A 17,237-nucleotide genomic window follows, 5' to 3' on the forward strand; every position below is an offset into this window, starting at 1 on the left:
TGCCTGCTCCTAAATCTAGGCGTATCCATTTATGCCAATTAAAACTTGGTGTAAATACCGGCGCCTAAGTTACACACAGAGCAGGTGTATTCTATAACTATGTAAGTAGATTTTTGGAACGCTCACTGTCTGCCCATTCCATGCCCATGGCCACGCCTTCTTTTTGGTAGCATGCATTAGAATTTACACGCACCACTTTACAGAATATGCCTAGCAAATTCTGCATGTAAATTCTAATTAATGCCAATTAGTATCAATTGCTCTTTAAATGGCAATTATCAACACTGATTGGCTTGTTAAGTAATTAAATTGCACATGCAAATCCAGAATATGACCGGATTTGCGCACGCAATTTTGGTCGTGCTACATAGAATCTGGGGGTAAACGTATAGCTAAGTAGTTTAATTTGGACCAGAAAAATAGCTCTCCTAAATTACACAGTTTAGTTATATGGGTAGCAGCTGTACATAGCTGTACTATATATAGCTCAGTAGTTATACATATATTCAGTGCCACTCACTACTTTTATTCAGAGCTGAATATATGCACATTTTTTAAATGCCGTAGCCAGCATTCAAAAAAATACTGACTATGAGGTTTAAATATTGACCCAACTGTTTATAGGCATCCCAATAGGGATTTCTATTTTAAATTGTGGTCTCTGTTCTTTCAAGTTATTTCTGTGAACATAATAAAATGTGCCCCACATAACAAAAGGATGGCTTTCCAGCAGCCTGCGGTAATGCATACATTTGATGACCTTCGGTATTTTATCTGCAGAAAACTTATGGGTAATTATACAAAAATGGCTCAGGCAGTCAAGTTAGTCCACCACGTCATTAGTCAACACGAAGTATAATTAGATGAAAAAGAGGTACTGGATGCTCCAGCATAAAAGAGTTTAAGTGTAGTGTGAGCCTTCTCCTTTACATTACAACTTCAGGTTCTATGTTAAACAACAAGTCATCATTTCCTCTTCGAACCTCAAGTAACAGTGGAGACTCATTCATCACTGCCTCCTGCAGGTCACCTGAAGTCAACAATGGACGCCCATTCACCTTCACAATGATGTCTCCATCTTCAATACCACCTCTGCAGGTACAAAAAAAGACATAATCAAACATCTGTACTATCTGACATATATCAAGGGAGTTTACTGCACATACCTTCTAAGATGACAGAGCCAACATAGATTCCACACCATAGAACAGATTGTTCAAAGGTTTTCTCATATTTTGATCCTGTAGAATAATATTTGTTCAACTAGTCCTCTTGCATTTTATTTTACACCTTTTTGATCATGTTCAACCGCCCCCTATTTCTCTAGATGAAACGCACAGGTGACTCTAGGAAACTTTGCCAGCCAAAGGGCTTGAGGGCACTTCTATCAATTCCCATCCTCATCCTCAGTGCCATTCATTGACATGCAGGGGCCAGCACAGTATTAGCAACCATCTTCCGTCCTTCTTTGAGCCTGAACGCACCACCTCTATGACATACACAAGACTGATAAACCTCAAAGAATGGGCATCTGATTGTCCATGACAGAGTACTGTAGCCTAAGCCTTAGGGTCGACCCTGCGGTGAATGTTTGACGTGACTGAAAGGAGAGCAACATAAAAAGACTACTATCCAGAGGATATATATGGTAGTGCTGCTAATACATCCTGCATTTGCTTAAATTCACCTCAAAGAAATTATGTTTTATTGTCAGAAAAGTATAATTTGCAGGTTAGTTCAATTTTCAAAGTTATTAATTCGGTTGCAAAGGGGTACACACAGGATCCCTACAACAGTGTATGCAATGCCATCTGGTAATTTGGTAAGACAAGATATAGCTGGGAAACCAACAAACAACAAGCTAAAAGGAGAAGATCAGTAGTGGGAGCAAATAAAAATTGTGTCCAGACCATTTATTACCATATCTTGCATTTTATCAAATTTCTCTTCTACTAGTGATAACAGATTTCCGTGAGTTTTGAGATTGATGATGTCAGTATGAGAGGAAAATAGATGATAACACTGTCAGAGGGGGTGTATTAGGAAATATGAGTTGGATGAAATCAGAGTGTTGGTGTCATGTCTCCCGCTCCTACCTGTGCCCCCGGTGGGGCAGGCGATGGCCCTCGGGTGGCGCAGCGTTCAGGGGGGCGGAGACGGACCCCGCTGCAGCCGATGCTGCCGCGGGTCAGACCGAGGCCGGCGGTCCGCGGGACCGAACGCCAGCCTCGGAGGAGGAAGCACGCCGGCCAAGATGGCGGCCCCGGTGTCGACATCGCCCTGGTTAGGGGCGGATCAGCGCAGAAGCTCCGCCCCCTCACGCCGGATTGGAGCACCGGCGCTAGGACTCCGCCTACATGGCAGTTCGGCCAATCGAGCCCCCTGTTGTCTGCCAGGACCAGGGGATTGGCTCTCTCTCCGTGGGAGGGGCGGATTGGCGCTAAATTTAAACGGACAGACTGGAGGAGTCCAGTGCTTCCGGTTCTTTTGTCCGAAGCCGACGCCACGGATCTGGGAAGCTTGATTCTTCAGAGACTGTGTTCCTTTGACTTGCTGGCCGTCCTTGCCAGCAGCCTTCAGAGACTGAGTTCCTTTGACTTGCTGGCCGTCCTTGCCAGCAGCCTTCAGAGACTGAGTTCCTTTGACTTACTGGCCGTCCTTGCCAGCAGCCTTCAGAGACTGAGTTCCTTTGACTTGCTGGCCGTCCTTGCCAGCAGCCTTCAGAGACGGAGTTCCTTTGACTTGCTGGCCGTCCCTGCCAGCAGCCCCCAGAGATTGTGTTCCTCTTCAGGCTAGCCGTCCTTGCTAGCCACCTCCAAGAGTTTGTGTTCCTCTTCAGGCTAGCCGTCCTTGCTAGCCACCTCCAGAGATTGTGTTCCTCTTCAGGCTAGCCGTCCTTGCTAGCCACCTCCAAGAGCTTGTGTTCCTCTTCAGGCTAGTCGTCCTTGCTAGCCACCTCCAGAGATTGTGTTCCTCTTCAGGCTAGCCATCCTTGCTAGCCACCTCCAAGAGATTGTGTTCCTCTTCGAGCTAGCCGTCCCTGCTAGCCACCTCTAGAGACTGTGTTCCGTTTCAAGCTAGCCGTCCGCTAGCCACCTTCAGAGACTGTGTTCCCCTTCAGTGCTAGCCGTCCTTGCTAGCTGTCTGCAGAGACTGTGTTCCTCCTCAGTGCTAGCCGTCCTTGCTAGCTACCCTTCAGAGACTGTGTTGCTGACTTCCAGCCAGGCCGGCCGTCACCCCGCGGTTCCAGCAGTCCTGCTGACCACCTGCAGCTGGGGGCTCAACCCTTGGTGAACGGCGGTCGCCGCGGGTGAAGATTCGGGGTGCGCGGCTGTCCTCGGAGGTCTTGCGGGGCCTCAGGGAACCTAAGGGCTCACCAATAACCGAAACAGGACAGTTGGGTGTATTAAGAGTTTTTTATACTCCGCCTATCCTTTGGTATACTGGGGCTCAGGAGGAGTGGCCAGGTGCTGGGAAATGAGTCCATGGGCCAAATGGGCCTGGGGTTTGAGAGGCCTATATAATTTTTGCTGAATTTTGAGATGAAATTTATTTACACAACAATTCTGCTTAGGAGAGAGAAGAAGAACTGCATGAGGAGAAGATCAGCTAAGGACAAGCTGATAATGCACCAGAAGATAGAGACAACAGATGGCATTAAGGGGGAATTCATCAAGCAATGTTATGGCCTTAAAGCACCTTAACTCATGTTAGGAGAATTAGCATGTGCTAAACGTTAAACGCCCATAGGTATAGAATTGACTTTTATCATTTAGCATGTGCTAATTCCTTTAACACATGCTAAGACCACAACACCACTTGATGAATTCCCCCTAAATCCTGGGAGCCCTGATTTTGGCTACAGAAAAGATCTGAGGTTTTCCACCATAAGAAGATATGAAGTCCAGTGGAATCTGAATATACTAAAAAATGTATGGTTTTGTTGTTCTCCTCTCTCATCTCAATGAGTTGCATTGAAACCTCCCTGATTAATGTAATCATATTCCCACTGCTGTTTTCTTTACTCTTTCAAAATGTTAGTAGTAAAATCCAAGATAATCAACTGGTATCAACGTATACATTTCTCTCACTCGAGCAAAAAAAAAAAAAAATATATATATATATATATATATATATATCTTTCAAAATTTGCTCTATACAGTTCCAACTCGCTTATGTTCAAGATAATCAACTGGTGAATACAGTGCAATTCACTAGTAATAGTTAAGACGTTTTTGCAATATGAGTTGAAATTATCAATGATGGTTTATTCATACACATGGCACTCTTGGATAAAGATTTTCATTGACCCCCAATTTCTATATAACATACCTTAATTTCTGTGTGGAAATTGAAACATATTCTATAACAATGCATGTAACTTAATTGGTTAACTAGCTAATCAGCGCATTCAATTGAATGTTAACAACAATTATCAGCACTAATTGGCATTAATTACAATTTATGCACACAACTCGCACGTTAATTCCAAGTTGCACAGTTGAAACGGGGGCATGGTTATGGGTGTAAAATGGGTGTTTCTAAAATCTATGTGCATTATTATAGCATACACCCACTCTGCACCTAATATAGGCAGGCATTGGGATTTACGCCAAGTAAAACATGGCCTAAATGGACGCAACCAAATTTGGTTGCGTTGAGAGGCACTCAGCATATTCTATATATGACATGGAAATTTAAGCCTATTCTAAAAAATTTAGACATTTTTTTTATTGTGTGGATTTTTCAGGTGCCATATATAGAATCTAGCCCCGAGTGTATAAATTTTTACAGAGTCACCTAATGGATTAACGATGATAATATAGTTTATGGCTCAGATAGAGATGTACAGACACGTTGGTCAATTAACTATTATGTCTATTTGTCTCTTAGAGGAATGTCTATCCTGTCTACTAGATGGAGTTTCTTCACCACATAGATCCATCATGTGTGGCATATGTGGTATTATAAATTGAATAAACATAAGCATATTAATAGTGAATTATACTGTGGGAGTCTTGGTTCTGACCAGTTGATTATCTTGACCATAAGCAAGTCAGTACTGTATAGAGCAAATTTTAGTTTCCTTTTTGAGTAGCAAAATCCAGCTTCTTTTTAACAATCAACCTCTGAATAGACTTGGCTTTGTTGGAAGTGAATGATCTGACTGCAAACTGATTGGATGAATGCTACAATGTCAAGACTCTTGAAAACTGCTTCCCTGTGTCTAGCAACAGCCCCAAAGATATAAGATGCATCACAGGACCCCTGTACCCATCACAAACTGTGTGCCTCAAGGGTTACATCAAATGTTTCCAAATCTTAAATTATGTACTTAATTTCTTATATACTGCCTGCAAGCCCGAAACTATCGATGCAGTGTGCTTTAAGGTACAGTAGTTCTGACATTATATAATGTTGTGGCCTGCGATGGGTAGTACTGACATTCATATGGCTCTCTGTGTATAAAGGATGCCCTCCCCTGTCATATTTGGCATCACATTTGGTATTGTAGAGCCAACCCAAATGAACCCTAACGAATAGGCATGAGAGAGCTTTGCATACAATGGAGGCAGTTTGCATAGAAATCTCTGTTCTTGACTATTCAGTAGGGATATTCTGAAAACCTAACTTGTTTGTGATCTTCAAAGACTGAACTTGTACACCCCTGTTCTAAACCAAATGTCTCAGTTCCAGCTAAATGCCTCTGCAGAAAATCCAAAACAGATATGGTGAAATACAGTGCAGACTTTTATCTTTTTTTTTTGTACTGCTAAATAGGTCACACGTTTTTGTGGATCTGCCTTAGATTTCTTGCATTCCCAATGATATTGGTGAGACCCACGTAATTTTGCCCAACTCAAACCTGGCTGGAGTCTGATCACAGGAGAATTACATATCCTTGCATTTAAGTGCTAATTTCACTGTATATCACAACAAATCAATCAAATGTTTTGAAAAACTCATTCAGAACTAAAGCATGATTTAATTAGATTGTATGATAATGCACATTTTTGTAAAACATAGAACCATAGATTAAATGACATTAACCATCTACTTTTCATTACTGAAGAAATTGATAATTACTACTACTACTACTACTTAACATTTCTAGAGCGCTACTAGGGTTACGCAGCGCTGTACAAATTAACAAAGAAGGACAGTCCCTGCTCAAAGGAGCTTACAATCTAAAGAATGAAATTAAAGCCTAATATAATCAACCAAAACATGTCTGTAAATCAAATAAATCAATCTGTCCCAAGGAAACATAAATTTAGAATATAAACAAGTGTGCAGTTATCATACCACCCATACTTCTAATTCTTATGGTCTTTTGTGAGCAATTTCTGGAGGCAAAGACCAGCATGTTAAGTGTTTAGCAGTTATATTATGCTATATTTGTTGTTGGCTGGCCTGGTTAAACATTGGTGGGATTGGAGGCAGAGTAAAGGGGTGAATGTGCCATGGGGATGAGAGCAGCAAGTTGAAGGCTGGCCAGGGGGGGTTAGGGTGGGGATAAAGATATAGTGATAGCTGGGGGGGGGGGGGGATAAAGAGATAGAGAGAAACACACACACTATCCACATTTCTCCAGCCCCCCCCCCCCTGCCCATACACATATACACCATCCACCTTTCTCCAGCCCCCCTGTATCTAAGGACACACACACACACACTGACTCACACACACACATCCAAAATCCGCCTCTTAGTCTCTTCAGTCATCCATAACATTTGACTTCCTCTGCCAGAGATGATGCAACTGAATTAAATGTTCCAATTTTTTTCTGATTTTAGTTATATGTAGTTTGTGCAGCTCATATCTCCAGATTGGCCCCAACATAAGGGGTGTGGCAGGGGGTGGGAGGCAAAGCAGGGGGTGGGACAGGTGGGGCATAGGGCATGGGGTGTAAAAAGAGTTGGCCTGGGGTTCCACAACCTCTTGAGCCAGCCCTGGGATGTAGAATCCTTATACAGCAACGTTCCCCATGCAGATGGCACAGCTATATGTGATAAGTTCCTAAAAAACATCCACCCTGGACACCAATACTCACCAGAAACTATTACAAAATGAATTAAATTCATTCTAACTCACAACTACTTCCTCTTTAACAATGCTATCTATCTGAAAATCATGGGCACTGCTATGGGCACCAGGATGACACCACAATATGCTAACCAGTTCATGGCAGAACTGGAAGAAACATTCTTGACTTCATAACAGACTAAACCCCTAAAATACTACCGCTATATTGATGATATTTTTATGATTTGGACTGAAGGAGAAGAGACTCAAACAATTTTACAGTTTTCAATACATACAGTCTTTCAATCAAATTCAAAATCGACTACTCTCCAGAAAAAGTCAATTTTCTAGAAACCACAGTATCCAACGTCAATGGCTATATACAAACATCTATATACAGGAAACCTACAGGCAGATGCAGCTGTCTCCAAAACTCCAGCTTCCACCCTTCACACACAAAAAAATCCATTATACATAGCCAACCCACACAATATCATTGTATCTGCTCTGACCCAAGAGACAGAGATAAACACCTCAAACGTCTGACCGAATCCTTCAAACAAAAAGGCTACAACCCGAAAATAATTTTCAAGAATATTGCCTCTTCCTTTAAAATACCCAGAGAAAACCTATTGCGGTACAAGGGAAAGAAAGCAATAGAGATAATCCACCTTGTAGTGACATACGATCCAGAGCTAGAAAAACTGAGAAAATTCATAAAAGATCTACAACCACTACTCCAGGAGGGTGAATTACTGAAATAGATATTCCCAGTCCCACCAGTGCTGGCCTTCCAACAGCCACCTAATTTAAAACACAAATTAGTGAAAAGCAAGCTCCCAATGCAAGCTCAAAAGGAAGATCATGGCGCACGTCCCTGAAATATACCAAGCTGCAAACTGTGCCAACACATTTCACAGGATCCCATGGAGGGGCATAATCGAAAGGGACGCCCACGTTTTCTTGAGGACATCCTTGCAAAACGTCCCGATGGAGGGGCGGGGAAACCTGTATTATTGAAGCAAGATGGACGTCCATCTTTCATTTTGACAATACGGTCAGGGACGTCCAAATCTTGAAATTTAGGTCATCCTTAGAGATGGTTGTCTCTAGACTTGGTCGTTTCTGATTTTCGGCAATAATGGAAACCAAGGACGACCATCTCAGAAATGACCAAATGCAAGCCCTTTGGTCATGGGAGGAGCCAGTATTTGTACTGCATTGGTCCCCCCTGACATGCCAGGACACCAACCAGGCACCCTAGAGGGCACAGCAGTGGACTTCATAAATTGCCCCCAGGTACATAGCTCCCGTACCTTGTGTGCTGAACCCCCCAAAATCCCCTCAAAACCCACTACCCATACCTGTACACCACTACCATAGCCCTTACGGGTGAAGGGGACACCTAGATGGGGTATAGTGGGTTTGTAGTGGGTTTTGGGGGGCTCCCTGTTTCCTCCACAAACATAACAGGTAGGGAGGGGGATGGGCCTGGGTCCACCTGCCTGAAGTGCACTGCACCCACTAAAAGTGCCCAGGGACCTGCATAGTGCTGTCATGGACCTGAGTATGACATCTGAGGCTGGCAAAAAATATTTTTAAAGATGTTTTTTTAGGGTGGAAGGGGGTTAGTGACCACTGGGGGAGTAAGGGGAGGTCACCCCCGATTCTCTCTGGTGGTCATCTGGTCATTTCGGGCACCTTTTTGTGCCTTGGTCGTAAGAAAAACAGGACCAGGTAAAGTCGTCCAAGTGCTCGTCAGGGAAGCCCTTTTTTTTCCATTATGGGTCGAGGACGTTCATGTGTTAGGCACACCCAAGTCCCGCCTTTGCTACATCTCTGATAAGCCCCCTTGAACTTTGGCCGTCCCTGCGACGGAAAGCAGTTGTGGACGTCCAAAATCAGCTTTCGATTATACCGATTTGGACGACCCTGGGAGAAGGACGCCCATCTTCCGATTTGTGTAGAAAGATGGGCGTCCTTCTCTTTCGAAAATGAGCCTGATAGTCACACACATGGGAAAAATATTCAGCATAAGGACATACTTCACATGCTCATCTTCAAATGTGGTATATATCATCCAATGCAAAAAGTGTGAAGAAGGGTGCTATATTGGAGAAACAAGCCAGATGCTAAAGACTAGATTCAATCTAGACATCATATGAATCATGATAATGCCAACCAGAATGTCACCTCTGTGGAACAGCACTTTAGAAAACCAGAACATTGTATGAAGGATTTTATGGTGAGAATGCTAAAAGGATAAGACAATTCAGGCACGTAAGACATTTGAAGTCATGAAGAAATATTTTGACACCCACCAGAAAGAACTTAACAAAGATGTAGGTTTTCTATCCCATTATAAACCATAAAATTCTAGTGCTTTGTCAACTTCTTATCAACCGTCTATCTCTCCCTGTTTCTCATGTAACCCAACCCACTACTGCTTTGTCAACTTCTTAACAGCCGTCTATCTCTCCCAGTCTCTCACCCATCCTTCTCTCCCTATTTCTCATGTAACCCAACTCACTCTCTTCCTGTGAGACTGTCATTGGAATGCTTTTGTGCTTCACTTATATATTCTGATATTTGACAACATTTGCTTATTTCTAATCTGTAGAAGAAGGGTCACTTCAAAAGAATCAAAAAATATATTCTTAGTCCAATAAAAAAAGGTATCATCTTATTTTATTTTCTATATTTTGTCTTATTTCCATTTATTACCTTTAAAAGTGGACTAACATGGCTACTAACCACACCATTTTATTCTAGATGCTGAAGCAAATTCAACTAAGGAATACTTATAATAAGGGACAAGCCCATGTTGAATTTTAAAAAGAATGCAAAAGAACTTAACCAAAATCCTGGCCTCAACTGGCAACCAGTGGAGGCAAATTTAAAAAGGAGTTATTCTTTCTATTTTAGACAAAGAGAAAGCCAGACATATGTATTCTGTATAGTTTGCAGTTTCTAAGCTAAGACAGTCCAAAAAAATGATGTTGCAATAATCAATCTGAGATAGCAACAAGGTTTGTACTAGTAATCAAAAATCTGCCATACTGAATAATGGTAAATAAAGACCACTATGGTTCATCCAGTCTGCTCAGTAGGGTTGCCAGGGCAGTACATGCCAGAAAGTGCAGGTTACTTTCCCCATGTCTGTTTTTAGGGGCTGTACCTGTCGCACAGTGCAGGTTACTTTCCCTATGGTTTCTTACAATAAGCTCACTGGGTGCCAGTGTGTGCTGAGCACCTCCTGATGTTATGCAAGCTCCTCCACTGTGTCCAGGGAGGGGTAATGTGTATTGTGATTGGCACTCCCAATCATTTTGGAATGTTGGTGCCTATGTTTCACAGCTGTTTTAAGTTGAGTTGTTCCGCTCTTGGTTTCTTTCATTTTGCCCTTTACGGATCAACTATGTTTATCCCAGTTTTTTTTTTAATCTGAGCACCATTTTACCTCTACCACCTTTGCACATGAATAGATTTCTCAAAACTAGTATTTGTTTGATAAGCATTACTGATTAGAGGATTTTGTACTATGCTGACTGTAAGAAAAGCAGCATGGAAAATGCTAACAGTAGCGTACAGTACACATGTTCCTGGAGAAATAAATTAGCTATCTTAGAAACTACCAGTAATTTAATACCAGGCCTGTTAATATCACCTCCCACAGAAAATTATATTTATGCTGACAAACAGTATAATGCATTCATAATAATATAGTATTCAATTCAAACCTTATGGCCTGGTGTCCATCACCCTCATCTCTTAAGTCTCGATACACAAGGGTGTGTTCAAGTGCCAGCTTGTGCTGAGAGATTGCTGATCAATGTTGGCTTTGGATTTTTACATACCTCTGAGAGGGTGAATTTGGAACGACTTCATGTACATAAATTCCACTATTGACTTCAGGAAAGTCAGGATTGCTGAGCTTGAGTTCTTCCATTAGGCTAAAACAAGATAAAATATTCAAATGTAAAAGCTGCCCACTTGTGGCATCACTTCCTCCACTATGGAAGCAATCTTGACATTTTTAGAAGTTTCAAAAGTTAACATTACTCAAAATAGGGAAGAGGTGGAGTTCACAATAAATAGTCAAAATATGTATAAATAACCTCACACCTTCAATCAGAGGAGTACCCTTTAAAGCACAAGGAGGAAAAAGCCTCAGTTGACCCAGACCTGAAAACAGAGCAGCAGTGTAGGCTGATTTCTCTTAGTTTTTGAAATATTTGGCTCCTGTTTATTGGGCAGCGCAAGTCCCTGATGCAGACTCTGAAATAGTGGTCGTTGTCGGACTGTTGCGACAGTGGTAGACAGTAAGCTAAGTATTGCTTTGATTTAACTTTGATAATGAGTTTCCCTATATTTTGATTAAAAAAAAAACAGGTCTGGGTTTCCTCCTTGTGCTTTAAAGGGTACTTCTCTGATTGAAGGTGTGAGGTTATCTATATTAATAAATCCCACCTTGAACATTCTGAAGCTCACTCCAAGGCAGAGAAGCTCACTCCAAGGCAGAGAAGCACAAAAATCCTGTAGTCTTCATAGACTAGGACCAGTCACCCTCACTCATAGACCCGCCCTCAGCCACGCCCCATCTGTACATAAAACGCTACCTCAACATTCTGAAGACAACCTGCTGAAGCCATCTGCAAAATCCCTAAACAGTTCGTAAGTTCATGGTGGTGAAGCCATCCAACTCACCATGTCTCTCTGCCCCGCCCTCGAGGGCGGAACACAGAGAGTAAAGGGATCCATAAAGGCACCCCTACCAACTGGCAACCCCCTCCAACAAACAACGACCCAGGCAGGGGGAGTGTTTCCGTACTCCTCCCCCTGCCTAGGAATCGCTACAGACTGCTGGCAAACTCCCCAACCACACGACCACAAAAGCCACCCGCAACCCCCCCCACACACATAAACACACACACACACACACACACACACACACACACACATACACACACACACATAAACACACACACACACACATAAACACACACACATAAACACACACACACACAAACACATAAACACACACACACACATAAACACACACACAAACACACACACATGCATGCAAACACACACACATGCAAACACACACACACACAAACACACGCAAACACACACACACACACATAAACACACGCAAATACACACACACACATAAACACACGCAAACACATAAACACACACACATAAACACACAAATGCACACACACACATACACACACAAACACACAAATGCAAACACACACACAAACACACACACAAACACACACAAAAAAAACACACACACAAACACATACACACACACACAGAAACACAAACACACAAACACACACAAAAAAAACACACACACAAACACATACACACACACACAGAAACACAAACACACACAGAAACACACAAACACACACAAACACACAAACACACAAACAAACACACAAACACACACACAAACAAATACAAAAACACACACACATACAAAAACACACAGACACACACACAAACAGCCTCGACGGTGCACCTCTAAGTGCCCCCCCGCCGCATCGCCACAACAACCCGTGCAACGGGGCATCAGAAAGCCCCTACCCCCTTCCCTCCTCGCCGCATCACCCAACCCCTCCCCCGCTGCTTCACCAAGCCCCTCCTCCCCACATCTACCGCCTCGCCACCCGCGACCGTTAATACAAACTCTGTCCGGCGGCTGCTGCTGCTTCTATTCAGCAGCAGCAGCCCATACATAAAGAAAACAAACAAACAAAAAAACAACCTCCTAAACCGCACCTCTGTGGAGAACCATCTCACATTGGCTGACGTCTCTGCAGCCGCTCCTCCTCTCCCCTCAACGTCAGTGCCCCTGCCGGAAGACCCCGGAGAAACGCCGAGACGTCAGAGGGGAGAGGAGGAGCGCATGCTGAGACTTCAGCCAATGTGAGATGCTTCTCAACGGAGGTGCGTTTTAGGAGGATTTTTTTTTTTTGGTTTTCTTTATGTACGGGCTGCTGCTGCTGAATAGCAGAAGCAGCAGCCGCCGGACACAGTTTGTATTAGCGGTTGCGGGTGGCGAGGGGGTTGATGAGGGGGGAGTGGCTTGGTGATGTGCCACGGTGGGGGGGTCGGATGATGCACGAAGGGGGGGGACAAGGGGCTTTCCTTGGGTGCTGTGCCAGCTGGGGGGGGAAGTGGGGGTCTCGCTGGACATGGGTGGCTGGAAGGAAGCAGGGGGAGGGGAGGGGAGGGTCGCTGCACATGGGTGGCTGCAGGGGGGCAGGGAACAGGGAGATAGGGATGGGGCTCCACACACCACATGGGTGCCTGCAAGGGGGACAGGGGATACAGGACGGACACTGCAGGGCAGGCAGGGGGACAGAAGGGTTGGTGGTCATCAGGGGGGACAGGTGGGTCGATGGACATGGCTGGCCACAGGGGAGGAACAGGGAAAAAGGAGAGGAGTGTCCTCAGACATGGGTGGCTGCACAGGAGAGGAGGGTCGCTGGACATGGGTAGCTGCAGGGGGGGGCAGGGGGACAGAAGGGTCGCTGGACATGGCTGGCTGCAGGGGGGACAAGGGAGAGAGGAGGGACGCTGCACATGCGTGCCTGCAGGGGGACAGGAGGGATGCTGAGGGGGGGCCTGAGACCACATGGGTGGCTGCAGGGGGAGCAGGGGAGACAGGAAGGATGCAGCAGGGGGAGAGGAGGGTTGATGGGCATGGGTGGCTGCAGGGGGATGCTGGACATGGGTGGCTGCAGGGGGAACACGGGGAGAGGAGGGTCGCTGCACATGCCTGGCTGCAAGGGGGCAGGGGAGAGGGAGGGAGTGAGGGGATTCCTCACACCACACACGCAGTCACTCATTCTCTGTCTGCCACATACACTCTCACTTACTCACTGTCTTTGTCCCTCTCTCTCACACAGTGTCACACAGAAACACAAACACTGTCTCTCACACACTCTCTCTCTCACACAAACACATACACTCTGTCTGTCTCTCTCTCACATTCTCTCTCTGACACACACGCTCTTTCTGAATCATACACTCCAAGGAAAACCTTGCTAGCGCCCGTTTCATTTCTAACAGAAACGAGCCTTTTTTACTAGTTTATATATATTTTCAGGATTTTCATTTTTGGTAGAAATGGGAAAGACAGCAATAACAAATCCTCTTCTTTCACTCTATCAAATATCACTGCAATGATTATCTTCTAAAAATCACTGTTGTATATCCCGATAGTTTGATTAGAACCTGATCTATAAAATGCACACTATCTGTTTTATGACAGTCCCAACCTTGTTTTAGGTTGGTCTTTTAGGTCCCAACTCATGCTTGCTAATGTTCCAAATGATGCATTTGTTTATTTAATTATGTAATGATGGTTACATGAAATGAGTGGAACATAAAAAGGCTGATGTCTTATTTCAGCAAAACTATACATACATTAAGTAAGGAACAAATCTGGCATGTTACTTACATAATATACATCAAGGGGTGCGTAATATATTTATTCTGGTAATGTGTCAGGATAATCTGTGGTATGTCATAAAACATAACTTTGAGAAGCATCAAATGAGAAACATTTGGGGACAGTGTCTCTGTGGTAATTTTGCATACTGAGGGCATTGAAGGATTTCAGCACACTATTATAGGTTAAAGTTAAGAGGATATTCTTTATATGATATTTTAATATCTGGTTTTATTAGAACATTTCCATTGGAATTCATTATTGAACAGAAGTCATTTTATCATTCAGAACTACAAAGAGCCGAAAAACAGACTTTTATGATCTTGAACATTCATGAGCTACATTCGTTTTTGTGGGTCATGCAAGCAATATCATTACTTACAGAAGCTTTCAGCATTCTCCATAAGCCATACAATTGCTAGACCTCTACCCTATAGATTTTAAATGGTCATTTTTGAAAGGCTGATTTTGCTGAAACTTAGCTATGCAGTATACATGGGCCATTCCAGCTATAACAGCAGGTACTTACGCAGGAGTAATCGTTAGCATCCTGATACCAATAAAACGTTTCTTTCCATCTGGAAAAGCAAAATATGAATGACAATATGAACAGGGTACGGAGATCAACTAATTCATTCACTACTAAAGGCAGGAACAGCAACAAGTCAAAACAAGATATACATTAAGGTTAGCAAAAATATACTGACCAATAGTCAAAGCTGATGAACATATAACTTGCTTATCCACAGATTTTTGACCACTATACAGATAGCATAAGACCAACTATCAATTTAAACAGCCCAATACTATCTGTACAGTAAAAGGTTGGAGGAAGGGTGGAGCAAAAGCAGAACAGAAAATTATCTGGATAGAGGTGATTTTCAGCCACTATCCAGATAAGTTATGGAGGTCATTTTACAAACAATATTATCACTTTAAACATTCCAATCCCAGCACTTACTTGTTTTTTGAGGTCAAAACATATAAGCCGGTATTTTACAAAAGGGCAGGACTAAATGTATAAGCCACTAAAACGTGTAGGACCGACAGAGGCATGTCACGGGCAGCTTTCCTTCATTTATTTTTCTACCTCTCTGTCTGCTCACACTTCATTCGTTCTTACAATTCAGCCTTCAGTCTTCTTTTTTTTTAATGCATCTACCTACATCTTTTCATTTCCCTCATCCCAGCCTTCCCATTCTTTACCCTACTATTCCCCATTTTTTGTTACCTCTCCCAGCACCTTCTTTCTCCTTCTTTCCTCCCCTCTGTACAACACCTTCTATTTTTATTCATCTGACCAATATCTCATTTCTCTTGCCCCCTCTGTCTAGAATATCCTCTTTCCCCCACCTCCATCCAGCATCTCTCCCTGTCACCCTCTTCCCCTTTGTATCCAACATCCCTCTGTGCCCCTCTCCCACCTCTATGTTATCATCTCCCCTATCTCCCTATTCCTCCCATCCCCATCCAATGTCCAGCACCCCAAGCTTTGTCTTTTTACTCCATCCATGTCCAGCATTTTCCCCTCTGTCTTCCTTCTCAGCCATGTTCAGTATTTTCCTTCACCCTACAATCCCTCCCCCTACCCCCACATCCAGAAACCTCACATATCCTTTTTCTTCCCTGATCTAGCATCTCCTCTCTTTCCCCTTCCTCTATGCCAGCATCTTCCCCGTCCCATTCCAGTACTTTCTCTCTCTTCCACCTATCCTGATCCAGCATCTCCCTTCTGTCACCACTCCCACCATGTCCATCATCTCCCCTTTTGCTGCTTGTGCATTTTATTTTTCTAAATGGGTTGGTCACAGTCTCTTTTCCACATTCCCTTCTCCTAAATTCTTTTCCAGGTTTGCCTTTCCAGTTCTTCTCTCTCCTCTTGTCTTCTTCCTTTCCTTCTCTGTATCTGTCTGGCACTGATCTTTAGGGGGGAAGAGTCCATTTTTCTCTTCTCTAGGTTTATCTGCCCATTTGATTTTACCCTCATTCTCCTTTTTCTCACCCTCTAGTCCTTTGTCTCTTCCTTTTCACATCTCATCTACCCACTGGCTTTTCCTCTTTCCCTCTTCAGCGCTCCTATTGGTCCCTCCTGTCTCTCCCCTTCCCCAGTCTCCTATCCACCCCTCATCTTTCACCCACTCCCTAGTCCTCCATCTCTATCCACTGTACTTACCCTCTCAGCCCCAACTCAATCCCTGTCTTGCTTTCCATCTCTTGCCTCCACACCATTCTTCTCTTCCTTCTACTCCATTTCCTATTGCCTCTCATTCACCATCTTTTTAACCCCATTTCTGCCCTCACTCAACCCATGCAGAGACCTACCCCCTTCCTCTCACATCCCTTTCCAGTACCCCATCCCTTTTCAATGTCTATCACCCTCTGGAGAGGTCATTCACACTATATCTTAATCTTTCCCCACACTTCGTCCCCTTTCTCTTACTCCTCATTTCACTCCCTCACTCATTTCCCGAACTCATCAACATACCCCTACTCCTACCTACCAGTTGCAAATACTCACTATCCCCTCAAAATGTTTCTTGGTGTGCTACTGTTGGTTTATGATTATATGGTTGCAGGCTGTGTTTATTCCTCTTGTCAATAAAAATTATTATAAAAAAAAAAAAGTTTCTTAATACCTATCAAACAAATAGTACTTCAAAGCCTTCCTAAACTTTAAATAAATTGGAATTATTTCGATGAAAACAGGAATAGTATTCCAAATCTTACATGATTGATA

General features: G+C 43.5%; 1 protein-coding gene across 1 annotated transcript in view; it reads right to left on the bottom strand.

Moving 5' to 3' along the window:
- Nucleotides 1-309: 309 nt before the first annotated feature.
- Nucleotides 310-17,237, bottom strand: part of HTRA3 (HtrA serine peptidase 3) — an 81,076-nt gene continuing 64,148 nt past the window's right edge. Inside the window, exons 7-9 of the mRNA XM_030192588.1 lie at nucleotides 15,030-15,078; nucleotides 10,884-10,979; nucleotides 310-1,092 (exon numbers count right to left, since the gene is read on the bottom strand). Coding sequence (XP_030048448.1) covers nucleotides 927-1,092; nucleotides 10,884-10,979; nucleotides 15,030-15,078 — 311 coding nt within the window. The 3' untranslated portion in view covers nucleotides 310-926. The remainder of the gene's footprint in view (nucleotides 1,093-10,883; nucleotides 10,980-15,029; nucleotides 15,079-17,237) is intronic.

Source organism: Microcaecilia unicolor, chromosome 2 (genome assembly GCF_901765095.1).
Source record: "Microcaecilia unicolor chromosome 2, aMicUni1.1, whole genome shotgun sequence".
Classification (NCBI taxonomy): Eukaryota; Metazoa; Chordata; class Amphibia; order Gymnophiona; family Siphonopidae; genus Microcaecilia; species Microcaecilia unicolor.